This window comes from Neofelis nebulosa, chromosome 12 (genome assembly GCF_028018385.1).
Source record: "Neofelis nebulosa isolate mNeoNeb1 chromosome 12, mNeoNeb1.pri, whole genome shotgun sequence".
NCBI lineage: Eukaryota > Metazoa > Chordata > Mammalia > Carnivora > Felidae > Neofelis > Neofelis nebulosa.
In genome coordinates, this window is record NC_080793.1 from 23,719,041 (window position 1) to 23,732,680 (window position 13,640).

General features: G+C 39.6%; 1 protein-coding gene across 2 annotated transcripts in view; it reads left to right on the plus strand.

The window, feature by feature from the left end:
* SVEP1 (sushi, von Willebrand factor type A, EGF and pentraxin domain containing 1) overlaps nucleotides 1-13,640 on the plus strand; it is a 200,867-nt gene that overhangs the window by 134,893 nt on the left and 52,334 nt on the right. For both annotated transcript variants that reach the window (XM_058694597.1, XM_058694596.1), the window contains exons 33-36: nucleotides 950-1,126; nucleotides 1,353-1,437; nucleotides 2,317-2,508; nucleotides 3,459-3,626. In XM_058694597.1, the coding sequence (XP_058550580.1) occupies nucleotides 950-1,126; nucleotides 1,353-1,437; nucleotides 2,317-2,508; nucleotides 3,459-3,626 (622 nt within the window). The remainder of the gene's footprint in view (nucleotides 1-949; nucleotides 1,127-1,352; nucleotides 1,438-2,316; nucleotides 2,509-3,458; nucleotides 3,627-13,640) is intronic.

Below are 13,640 nucleotides of genomic sequence, written 5' to 3' on the forward strand. Positions count from 1 at the left end.
GTCTTTCTATGTTTATTGAGAGAAAGCAACTCCCAGAAAATAGTAAAACAGGAAGTGAAGAGGAATTCTCAAAATCAAGTCTTACAATGGCGTTTACTTTCTCAGAGGCTTTAAAGTCCTTGACTTACATAGCCATAATGACCTTTAGAAAGATTGAATCAATGTATCTTCCCCTTTTGAGAATTTGAGTATTATATTTACTCCTATCCAACTCTAGCCCCAAATATCCCTTTAACTTATTTCTCTCCCTAGAAGAGGTGACCAACCTCAAATTTGTACGTAGGAGGGGTCTCTGATCCATAGCCTGTTTGGAAAGGGAGTTTGAGAACTTTCCTCAAATATGCTTAGGTATTGCCTTTACATCAATTTGAGAGAAAGTCAGTTGCGCTTAAAAAGTAGGTATGAGGTTGGGCGAGGTAGGAGGAGCTAACGTTCTTCTAATAAATGCCCTGGTACCACCGCTACTTCCCCAACAAACAACTCCCTTTGCAGCCAGATCAATTTTGTATATTTTTGTTAGTCATTGATGTTCCAAAATATTGTTGTTTAAATGCCTATTAAATATATGTTCTGTGGGTTTGCCTAGGTGGCTCAGTTGGTTGAGCGTCCAACTCTTGATTATGGCTCAGGTCACGATTCCAGGGTTGTGGGATCAAGCCCCGCGTTGGGCTCCATGTGGGGCCTGCTTAAGAATCTTTCTCTCTCTCTCTGCCCCTCCCCCATTCGCTTATTAGCTCTCTCTCTTTCTCTCTCTCTGAAAAAACAAAAACAAAAACGTTCTGGTCTAATGTCCAGCATATCCCAGACCTCCATGCATCTCCCTTCAAAAGTTTTTTTCCAAAAAATTTAACTCGTACTTTAATGGTAGTGAAACTCTTTTGCTGTGAGACCTTGCGTGGTTGTGTGAACACCACTTATTTCCCCACAAAAACTTGTTCTTCCTTTCAAGAACCTATAAAATGTAAGGCTCCGGGAGATCCAGAAAATGGCCACTCTTATGGTGAGACTTATACAGTGGGCGCCGAAGTCACATTCTCGTGTGAGGAAGGATATCAGCTGATGGGAGTGACCAAAATCACATGTCTGGGCTCTGGAGAATGGAGTCATCTGATACCATATTGTGAAGGTATGTGTAGTAAATTCACCGTGTTCGTGGCATTGGGCAGCACCAGAGATTTAAAGTGTAGAAATGTCACGTGTTAAGTGTATCAATATTCTTCGTATTTAAAGCCCAACTATTAGGTTCATCTTTAAACGTGACAAGATAACCTAGAGCTGCCCTGGAGCTTTTAGAGATTTTTGTACACACTAGCAAAGAAAAACAGTACCTTCTTTGTTTTTCCACCTTTAAGCTGTTTCCTGTGGTGTACCAGCTATTCCAGAAAACGGAGGCTTTGATGGCTCAGCATTTACCTATGGCAGTAAAGTAACATATCAGTAAGTGCGTAAGATTAAAACTACATTGTAGGGGGCACCTGGGTGGCTCAATCAGTTGAGTGTCCGACTTCGGCCCAGGTCTTGATCTTGCAGTTCATGAGTTCGAGCCCTGTGTCAGACTCTGTGCTGACAGCTCAGAGCCTGGAGCCTGCTTCAGATTCTGTGTCATTTCCTCTCTGCCCCTCCCGTGCTTATGCTCTCACTCTCTCTCTCTCTCAAAACGAAATAAACACTAAAAAATTTTGCTTAAACTACATTGTATGCATTGTTGATGACATGCTGGCTGTGATATAGTGCTGAAAGAAAGGGAGAAGAAGAATCCCAGAGGATGTTTTTGAATTAATATGGAATTAATTTAATTATGTCTAGTATAAAGAAATCTAATTTAATAACCTAATGGGTAGTCCTATCTAGAATCCTTAAATCCCTTGACCAGTCACCTATTCTTGTCCCCAGCATCTCCTTGAGGTGTTCTGAGAATGGATGTCATAGAGGAAGGCCATGTAAGCTGATGAATATTCTTGGTTATAAGCTGGAGTTTTGTCTCCAGACCCAATACCTCAGGCACTTGTGCTAAACCAGACCATTCTCAAATTAGGAATTGTCTGTTTGCAGCTACTAATCCATGGCACAAATTGGAGGCAAGCCAAATTCTTTATTTTTCTACTTATCACTCAGCAGGGTCCCTGGGGGAAGATGTACAGTATTCAACCTTAAAAAAAATAATAATTTCAAAGCATTATTTCAGTAGGAAAAAAAAAGAACTCCTCCAATAAATTGTGAAGTGTAAATCCTCAATATTTTGAAAGGTTCTGGTGCTCATAAGATGATGCAAAATAAAGCAAAGTATATTCAGTAATTTTCCTTTATCTTCTTCAGGTGTAATAAAGGATATACTCTGGATGGTGCTAGAGAATCATCCTGTCTTGCTAGCGGTTCTTGGAGTCATTCTCTTCCTGTGTGTGAACTGGTCAAGTGTTCTAGCCCCGAAAACATAAATAATGGGAAATATATTTTGAGCGGGCTTACCTACCTTTCTACTGCGTCATATTCGTGTGAGAGTGGATACAGGTAACGTCCGTAGACACCAGCCAAGCTGCCTATAATACCCTGTTACTCGTTATTCACTCAGTAGATTTCATTTGTATATGACTAGCTGACTTTAAATACAAATTTCTAAATGTAAAAGATCATCTCAAATTTGTATGCTTCCTGAAGACTAGTTTGTAGTGCTAGGAATGCCTAGAAAAATATTCCACCTAACTTTGACTCTGGGAGCTCTAGGTCAGTTACTATAAGCATTCAGTCATTAAACATAAAAGCAAAAAGCGTTTGCGAAGCAAAACACAATATCTGGATTTTGGGGGAGGGGGTGGTGGTAAATAACTTACCACGCTTATACGCAACATTGCATGGAATGTTCCAAAAAACATGTCAAGGTAAGGGCCCGGGTTCTTAATACTGTAAGAGGTTGATTTGATTAATGGTGTGTGAGGGGATGTATGTGCGTATGTTCAAACAGAAGGGACAATAGAGAGAGGTTGTAGTCATAAACTTGGCCAACAGGATCTGAAGTGAAACATATCCAGTGAACAGAAAGTAGAATGATACAGACAGTCAGAATCAGGTTGGCAAGCAAAGGTGGGTAAGCCGCGCCCTTGGGATGTAAGGTTTGTAAATCAAAGGAAGACCAGAGGTCAGAGTCGTGAGCAACGCACGTTCAGGTGCCCAGGCTCATGCCCGTTGACTTCAGTTACCATGACCTCCTGAGTGTCTGCCTCAGTTACTGCTGGATCCCAACCAGCCCATTAACCCTTTCTCATCCCGGTAACCTATTTGTGAGGTCTGGAGTGCCCTACGCCACCACCAGTGAGCACATTTTATTTTGCAGCTGAGACCCTAAGCTCATTCATTATTATAAACACCCTGGAGCCTGCTCGGGTTTCCCCTGCTTTTATGTAATCCTCTCCATAGCAGTGAATAATAGCCAATGAAAGAGGTGGCATCATTCTTTCCTGTAGCTTACAGGGCCCTTCTGTCATTGAATGCTCGGCATCAGGCAGCTGGGACAGAGCGCCACCTACCTGCCATCTTGTCGTCTGTGGAGAGCCGCCGGCAATCAAAGATGCTGTCATCACTGGGAGCAACTTCACTTTTGGGAACACTGTCACTTACACTTGCAAAGAAGGGTGAGTAACCCTATGAGGGAAAGAAACATTGGGAGCCTCGAGGGAGCAGACGCACCCCCACCTGTGGAGATGGGCTCCATTGGACACTAAATTAAATTTCTTGGCAGCCAAAGCCACAGAGAGTTTTATGCTCTTGTTTCCTGACAGCAGAAAGGGAGCATATTCTCCTGTGGGAACAGTGTTTTCCTGGAATTCGAGTAATTTATCAAATTAGGCCTTGAATAATGGATATTGGGCAGTGCAGTGGAAAATATCTTTATACCTTTCTTAGAGATGAGAAAAACACATTTAAATAGGCAGTTGCATATTTATCTTCTGCAAACCTGAAGGCAAGACTTTAAGTCACAACATAAAGGTGACATGTCCACAGGGACAAGAGATAATAGAGTTCAGGTTTTTATATTTTTAATGATCTCGTTTCATTCAGAGATAAATTTTGAAAAACGAGGAAGCAGGTTACAAAGAGCTTTCACACTCACTGTTTCATATGATCCTCCCAAAACTGTGGAAGTACAGAGAAAGGGGGGGCTCACTCTGGGAGGGTGGTCTGCTTAAGATCTCAGGCAGGCAACAAGCAAGTGAAGGCGAACCCCGGCTCCTCTGACATGCATTTCATTGCTTGCTTCCTCCCTTGCTTCTTCAAGAAATATTTTCACCATTAATAGTGCTTTCACGCTCCAGATTTACAGCAGGTGTTTTTCACACAGTTGGAAGCAGCAACAGCAGAAGAGTTGCTGCTCTCTGGATTTGCATCTCAGCTCTGTCATTCACTGTGTGGCTTTGGGGAAAAGCTCTGGGCTTCAATTGTCCTACATAAAAATAATCTCATTAAAGGCTCACACTTCTTATGGATACTGTGAGGAATAAAATGGTATCATGCCTAGCCTAATCAGAAAAAACAAACAACAGGGGCGCCTGGGTGGCGCAGTCGGCTAAGCGTCCGACTTCAGCCAGGTCACGATCTCGCGGTCCGTGAGTTCGAGCCCCGCGTCAGGCTCTGGGCTGATGGCTCGGAGCCTGGAGCCTGTTTCCGATTCTGTGTCTCCCTCTCTCTCTGACCCTCCCCGTTCATGCTCTGTCTCTCTCTGTCCCAAAAATAAATAAAAAACGTTGAAAAAAAAATTTTAAGAAAAAACAAACAACAAAAAAGGGTCACCTGGATGGTTCAGCTGGTTAGGCATCCGACTTGGGCTCAGCTCATGATCTGTCTGTGGGTTCGAGCCCCATGTCAGGCTCTGTGCTGACAGCTCAGAACCTGGAGCCTGCTTCAGATTCTGTGTCTCCCTCTCTCTGCCCTTCCCCTGCTCACACTCTGTCTGTCTCTCTCGAAATAAAAAATAAACATTTAAAAATTTTCAATTAAAAGAAAAAAAGAAAAAAAACTTAATTCAACAAACCTTGCCATTATTATAACTGGAGCACAAATGACAGTGAAGTTTCTATTCTACCATAGAAGCTGAAGTTCATTTCACCTGGGTTGAAGACAGTCCCGGGAATACAGGACTGCCAGCAGGTGGCAACAATATATATATTTTTTTTTTTTTGCAAAAAGCTCCTGAGAGTCAAACACTTGAATAGCCGATAGAGGTCCCAAACCTGGACACCTTCTTAAGTAAAAAATATATTTTAAAAAATTACCCAAAAATAGGGATGCCTGGGTGGCTCACTCAGTTAAGCGCCAGACTTTAGCTCTCACAGTTCGTGGGTTTGAGCCCTACATTGGGCTCTGTGCTGACAGCTCAGAGCCTGGAGACTGCTTTGAATTCTGCCTCTCTCTCTCTCTGTCTCTCTCTGTCTCTCTTTCTCTCTCTCTGCCCCTCCTCCATTCACGCTCTGTCTCTGTCTCTCTAAAAAATAATAAATAAACATCAAAAAAAAATTTAATTACCCAAAGGTAAATGGTAGTAATTACTGTATTTCTTCCCAGAATTTTGTCTACAAATATTTTTACATATTAAAGATCACTCTATAGATGCAAATTAACATTTTTCTTCTTTTCTTTATGAATAATTCACCTAAAATATGTCACAAGAGTTCTGAGTCTGCCTAATGTTAAGTCTATATATTATACAAAAGGATTTTATTAAAAGTACTCTAGGCAGTAATAAAAATTACAACAAATCCACACATTCATAGAGGGTTTACATTCCTCAGAGGACTTTCACATGAATTGTCTCATGTGCCCCCTTCTACAACAATGAAAGTTTGGCAGAATAAATAGTATCCCAGCTTTATAGTTAAAACATGAAGGTACTGGGCCACATTATCTTACATATTCCTCCTGGTTTAGGCAAGTGGACACTCTGTGGGAGGTTTCATCCCATTGAAAAGATGGAAACCGAATCTACCCACCTAAAGCACATAGCTGTTAGAAGGCCTGAGAACAGTTTTAAGAAAGTGCTTTAAACATGCATGAAGTGCGATGTGTAAAAATGGCTGTTTTATTTTCTCTGTCACCATTATTGCTGTATACAGTGATAACATTTTAATAATTTAGGGGGCAACTGTCTTAATAGTTAATCAAATTAATAGAAAGTACCTGCAGTCACAAATCACTGCCCATCTACATTTTGTTCTAAACGAAAAACATCAAAAACTATTAAGAGATAGCTTTCATTTTTTTTCTGAAAGCAAAAGTTTAGGCGAGAGGAAGAACATTGATGCCCCTTTGCATACCCTCCCTTCTCTTTGGGATGCTACAGGGAGGGCCAGATAGAAAGAAAGCCTTTGTACTCCTCTTTTGTGTGGCCAAATGGCCAATGAGACATTTGAAATATACAGAAAACCACAAAAAGTCATTAATCTCTATTTAAAGTTACTGGGCATCCATTCTTGAGAGACATGTACATATTAATTTTTTTGCCATAGTTATAATAGCTTTCTTTTCATGAAAGAAATACAGTATGAAGTAAAAATAATACAGTAAAGTACCTCAAATGTAACGAGAAGCCGTCCTCATCACTTTCCCATTCTCCCCGAAGTAACAAATGTTCATTTTCCCCTTATTCCATATGTATGTCTCCATAAACAATGTTCTATTGATATATCTCTTTCAATTTCTGAATATGACTCTTAGTACTCTTAAGTGTCTTTTTGAAGCTTGAGTTTTGCTTACCACGTGTTTTACACTCTTCTCTATTGATACGTGTAAATTAACAGAATTCATCTTGACTACTATAAGGTATTCCCTTGGAAGAATGAACTATCTGTAGGTCACCCGTTCCTCTCCTGGTAGAAGGTTAATTTGTTTCCACTTTATTTGCTGATGTAACCGTTCTGAAGTAAATATCAGATGCACCTGTTTCTTGGTACATATGAGTGAGACTGTTTCTGGCTCAGACACCAAGAATTAGTGTTGTGTCATGAAATATGCATATTTTAAACCTTAGGAGATATTATTTGATATCTATCAGTTGTTTACTTTATATTTGTGTGTGTGTGTGTGTGTGTGTGTGTGTGTGTGTGTGTGTGTGTTTGTCAAATTTAAGGAATCATCCCCACCCTGAGGTCATACTGAATATCTTTGCCTTTCTTCTGAACAACTCAAAGATCTTGGAAAGCATGAATAACTTCTGACTCCCCTCTCATCTTAAACATCTCATCACTATATTTTATTTCCCTTTTTTTACAACTTTCCAAATTAGTAATTTTTTAATATAGTCAGCGCTTATTTAGGTTTACTCTCATTTATTAATCTCTTCATCACCATTGCTTTTTGCATCCCATTCCTTAATTCTGGGTTTAATATTTCCACTTCCTAAAGTATATCCTTTACGTTTTTTTTTTTTTCACCAAACGTATGTTCTACAATCTTTGTCTAAAAATAATGGTACTTTACCTTTGCTCTTGAATTACAGTTTAGCTGGGTATATGAGTCTACACTAATAGTTTTCTTCCTAAGACATTTTTGAAAATATTATTCCATTGCCTTATGGCTGCTAATGTTGCTATTGAGGATTCCATCATCAGTCTGCTTGGGGTTCTTAACCAGAGGCAGTGTTGCCCACCAGGAACATTTGGCAACGTCTGGAGACTTTTTTGGTTGTCACAGTTGAGGGGAAGGTGCTCCTAGCTCTCATGGATAGAGTCTAGGGATGCTGCTAAACAGCCTATAACGCATAGACCAGCAGCCCATAACCCAGAAGTGTCCAGCCCAAAATGTCAGTAGTGCGGAGATCGAGAAATTCTGAATGAATTGTTGTTCCACTATAAGTAATATCTTTCCCCTTTGGCTTTTTTATTTTTAGTATGTCTTTGTTGTTTTAGTATTTCCTTATGATATGACTAAAAATGTGTTATTTTGTCATTCATCTTGTTCAGGACTCATTGTACTTCTTACCTCTGAAAATTCACATCTTTCACCAATTTTGGAATATTCTCAGCTATCTTAACTTCAAATATTCCCTCCTCTTCACTTTCGTTTTTCTGTGTTTCTTTAAGCCTTATGTATTGGACCTTTCCTTTCTCTCTCCGTGTTTATTAGTCTGTCACATTTTCCATCTGTTTATAAACTTGGGCTGCAATTTGGGTAATTTTCTCACATATATCATCTAGTTTACAGTTTCTACTATCTGTAATCTGCTTTTAAATGAGTCCATCAATTTTTTTAAAAATGTACTTTATATATTCTTGCTTCTAGAATTTATATTTGTTTATTTTTCAAATATTTCTTTTTGAATAACTTTTTAATATCTTTTCTTTTTACATATCTTTTCCTTTTTTTGAAAGGATTTTGTGTCTTTTTTATTATTATTTCAACATACTTATTTCATATAATTTTTTAATGTTAGAACTTTTTTTACTGTCTCAATTTGTTGGTACTCTAATCTCGCTGTTTGTTCTGCCTGCTGACTGATTCATGATGAAAAACATGATCATGTATGTTTTTTAATTTCATATTGTGTCCTTAGAGTAAGCAAAACTTGTTTTATCCATGACAATCCCTTATGATTTAAGTATGTGGATTATTTTTTCTATCAGGAACCCAGGGGATATCACCAGATAAGAACCCAATTTTACATTAATTTACAAATTTGAAGCCTTTCCATATAAAGTAAATAGTATAAATTCTAACATCAAATCCACGTGAGATGAGACCCAGGGACTACTATCTTAGCAGGGACTTTTTATTTACCCACCCAGGGCCCCAACAAATACAGAGATCTCACTTTTCCTCTCACTGGGCCTCTAGGTGGAATTTTTCTAGTGAATGTCCTTTCAATGAATGTCCTTGTAGGACAAAGATCCATGTCCGATACTTGGCTGCTCCCCTGTTTCAACTCCAAAGTTATATTTCCTACCACCTCTTCTTCCCTTCCCTGTCCAATCCATGGCAATTGCAGCATCCAGTCACAGGCTTACTTCTCTGTTAGTTCCCTCCTTATTTCTGGCATATGCATAATAACTTTTGTTATATTCCATCAAATATGGTAGAGGGAAGGTTTCAGACTGTGGCATGGCCAGAAGTAGAAGTTCTGTCTGTCCACTCCTTTTGTGTTTCTTCCCCCAAGGAATTGATTGGCATAGGCCAGCATGCACTGTGTCTTCCAGGATGGCATCACAGTGTGCAAGTGATGGCTTTTGTGTGATGGGCCTGTTTGGCGGTCTCTTTCTGCTTCCCAAGATACTGTTGGCTTGATATGAGGATTAGAGCCTCTTTCTTTCTCCAGATGCCTCAACTCCCACTGCCCTGCACACTGGGCACCCAGGCCTGCTTAGTGAGCCACCCAGGCCTGCTTAGTGAGTCCATATACACACATTCTTGCTTCAGTCTCAGCGTTGTTTCTTCTCATATTGACGTTGTCCTTTGTACAGACCTTTCCTTGAAATAAGGGGGAGTGAACTGCTCTCAACTCCAGATGGAAGAGCCGATACTTTAGGAGACAGGAGTGGTAAGATGAGTGTCAGGGAAAGAAAGAAGCAAGAAGTGGATTTCTGCCTCCTGCTCTAAAATTGGTCTTTAAAATTCACCTTTTATCAAAATACTGGGCTGGAAGTGTTCAGCTGTCTGCCCAAGTTAATAAAATGGTAACTTGTCTCTCATTTTCCTTTTCATCCTTATGTGTCTGTTCTTTTGATAAGAAGCTCAGAGGGAAAGAAGAGTCATTGATATCCTAAAATCCTATTAGAATGTTTCCCTTTGGCTCGTCTTTAATTATATAGATTTTTAAATTCAATTACTGAATATACTAAGATAAAAATTTTGATCATTTTTAATTGAAAACAGAATTAACTGCTGATGGAAATTTATACTTTCTATCGTTCTTATTAAATTGCGGCTCTTTACATATCTAGTATGCTGCTATTTTAAGGCTCTTTTAAGGTTCTTCTTTTAAAAAGAGAAGAGCTAATAATCCACTGGGGAGGTCTCTCATAAAGCTTCACACATGCTCCCTTAGTAGGCTTCCACTCAGTGTGTGAATCAAATCACTGAAAATTGCATCTGAAGACTACTCTGCCCATTTTCAAAGAATTTTTCAACATTATTCCAGAAAGATGCTAATGAATTACAGCAAATGCATCCTGGAGTATTCCCTTCTATGACATCACTGTAATACCAGTGGGTCATTTTTCCTTGGAATTACAGAGTAAAACAATTTGTTATATAATACATAGGCCCTGATTTTTAAATGAGGGTCTGTAATAGTGTCCCCAATGTCTCTTGAATGAGAATACAATATGTCACAGAATATTAAATATTCCAGCACTTGAGATTTGTGCCAATTCCAATTTTCCTGCTTTGCTGGCCAAAATAGGGTGTGTGTCATCATCTGTACAAAACTGTTTGTTTTTTAAATGATTCTTTTAAACAAATGAGCAGGTGAAATATGTTCCCCAGAAATCATAACACACCTTCAGACTCCAAACATAAGGAAGTAATGCAGCAGTCGGATCAGAGACCAATTATAATTCAATCTAGCCAATAGTTAACAACTCCTATTTTCTTTTGTCATTTGGAAAATATATCCTTCTTTAGCATCTTGAAAGACTACCTGACATATTTTGAAGATCATCTTTTTGTTTTTATTTTGTTTTCAAAGAGAGGGTGCGTGTGAGCAGGTGGAGGGGCGGAGGGAGAGGGAGAGAGAATCTCAAGCAAGCTTCATGCTGTCAGCGCACAGCCCCATGCAGGGCTCAGTCTCACGACTGTGAGATCATGACTTCAGCTCAAATCAAGAGTCAGACACTTAACTGACTGAGCCACCCAGGTGCCCCAGAAGAGTTTGTTTTTTTTTTTAATAAACCTCAATCCCCATCTTTATTGAATATTTTATCTGGTCTCAAGTACTAGCTTTGGTTTCACTTCTTGAAACTACTCAGTATAAATTTTTTCGCACCTTCGAGTATTCATAGCTTGGTCTGAGGTTCTCCTGCAAAGGGATCATTAGAGCTAATGGGGAGGCTTCAGGAAAAGATCCCAGCCCTTCACACATCTCCTGACTGAGAAAGGATCCCTTACTCTGGTGCCGAGAGACAGACATTTCAGCCAACTCAGCCTCCAGTCTGCACTTGTTCCTCTTAAATGGATGTGATTACAAGCCTGTTCCTCTCAGAGTCACTCTCTGAGCCTATTTTGTAGGTCTGCAGTCCATTTTCAATCTTGGTACCCAAAGCCATAATGCACACTGACACGTGCAAATTAGAACATAACAGAGATAAAAATGCCAAATCGAGAGGCTGACACATACCTACAAAGATAAAAATTTATTTCATTTCTCTTCTCTTTCTAAATAAATGCGCTTCTAGAAATCAGTCATCCTTTAAGGATGTCACCATTGACTCATTCAACTTACATTCAGTGAAACACTAAAGACTCATATTGGCCGTCATCAAGCCAGCCATTTGTGCAGGTTTACTTTACTGTGTATGTGCAGGACCTTTGCCTCTTATCTTTGTTGAGTCTTATACTTGTAATTAGAAACATTAGTAGAACTGGACTATAAAAATCCTTATCCCCCACCCTACTGTTATGTGTTTCTTGGAAACTGATGCACCATAGGGACTGAGGACAGAGTTTGATGGCATTCACAAGATATGAAACTCCCAACTTGCTTATTTCTATGAATCAGTGCTCTTTGGGTCATCCAGGTAATACACCACTTCAGTATCTTTCTGCTCTAGCAACATTTTGTCTGCCAAAACCTGAGTATCCTTGGGAAAGACACTGTCAAAAACCATATCCTGTTCACTTGCACCTGCCGCAACACACAAGATCCTAGTGATCCCCACTTCCTTCTTCAGGTGTTCATATGCCATTCCTAACTATTTGTAAGTTTCCAGAATGCCCCACCCATATCATACTCCTAGCCCTTTGTTCATGTTACTTTTCAGCCTTGAGTGACTCCTTTTCTGCTCGTCTTCTCTGATGATTCCTCTCAAAAGCCATTTCAATAGGGAAGGCTTTCCTCCTCTTTCCATTCTTCAGGTAGAATCAATCGTTTCTCCTTTAAGCAACTTCTCTAGGTGTGAAGGGGCCTACAGTACACCAGGCAGTGGATGGGGTAAGGAATACAGGATGGACACTGATGCATAAAACAAGCAAATGCCTTAGCTTTGCATTGTGTACTAAGGAAGTGACTCTAGCGCATAGCATGGTCCTTAAGAATTCTTTAATGAAGGACTAAATGCTGATTGAGAGTAATAAAGAAAAGCTAAGATCTTAGGTCAGAGAAAGAGATATTGTAGGTTCCAGGAAATTATGGGTAGTGTTGAAAATGCATTGTTTAAATTCATTTATTCATCATATATTTCTTTGGTGGTAATCTTCCACTACTTTACTGTGGTTTGTAAGAGCTTTGCTCTTTGAAGAAGAGCTTTGCTGTGATTTTTCATTAGGGAGGAGTCGTTGGTGGAGATTTTCCTGAAGATCAGGGGTCAGAGGCCTTACAAAGTGCTGCCAAACTGCTACACACAATTTTTTGTATCCTTAAGAGGCTTCGAAGAATAAGGAAGGTTCTGGAAGCAGATGCTTCTGCCTCAGAGTAACTGGTCCCATGAAATAAAGGAAGCATTTTACAGGTGGCACGGTGGATCCTAATAAATCAGGGATGTCTCAGGTGACGTCTGTGAACTTCTGCCAACCAACTGATGCTAGGAGCATCAAGGGACCCGTGAAAATAATGATGCACGGTTCAAAGTGCACAAAGGATGTAAATTGTGCTATGAAAATACAAAACTTCAGGAGCCTCTACAAATGGAATTTCTACTCAGAGCACATTCAACATAGAAACAGTGAAATCTGGGCACTCAAACCTGGGATAATGGATTTTTTAAAAACGTTATGCCTTTACATATTGTCTTTGGATACTTTCCTGTATCCTTCTAGACAGAAGCCATCTGAAAACTTACTAAGTTTGATTTCTAATAGAAAGAGCAGAGCTTATCGATCGCCATGAAATGTAGTAGACCCTGCGCTTAGTTGTTAGGGACGTCTATGAGTGTTTCCAGACCACTTCTGTCCACAGCATGATATATGGCCGTAAGCAAGGTTGATGCTCACATCTCTGCTGATGCTGTGCCTTTTTCTCCTTGATCCTTGTTTCCTACAGATTTCATGAATCTTGACAGCGAGGGCGAAGGGATTCAAAGCTCTCTATCATAGCAGATCCCTCATAAAACTAAAAGGGACCTCAGGGGAAATGTTTGCTAACTAATGACTTGAGAATCTGTGCTGAAGGGTGGGTCAAATAATTTGTACTAGTGACACTGCAATGCAGTTTCCACGGGACACCTGCAAATTGTGATCTGCCTCATTTTAAAAAGAAAAAGGAAGGGAAACAGAACAATGTCATGGAAAATGTATAAGTGTTAGAATCTAGTAAATCAAAGGCAGATTTTTAACTCTGCTGCTTGCGGCTGTGTGACTCCAGACAGGTTCTTTCAACCTGTGGAACCACCATTAACTCATCTGTAAAATGAAGAAATTTGTATGTCTAAAAAGGATTATGTTAATTGCCAAATTATTTTAGTCCTTTTATCCTTCATTAGTAGCAAAATGACGGACTGATCAGGTGT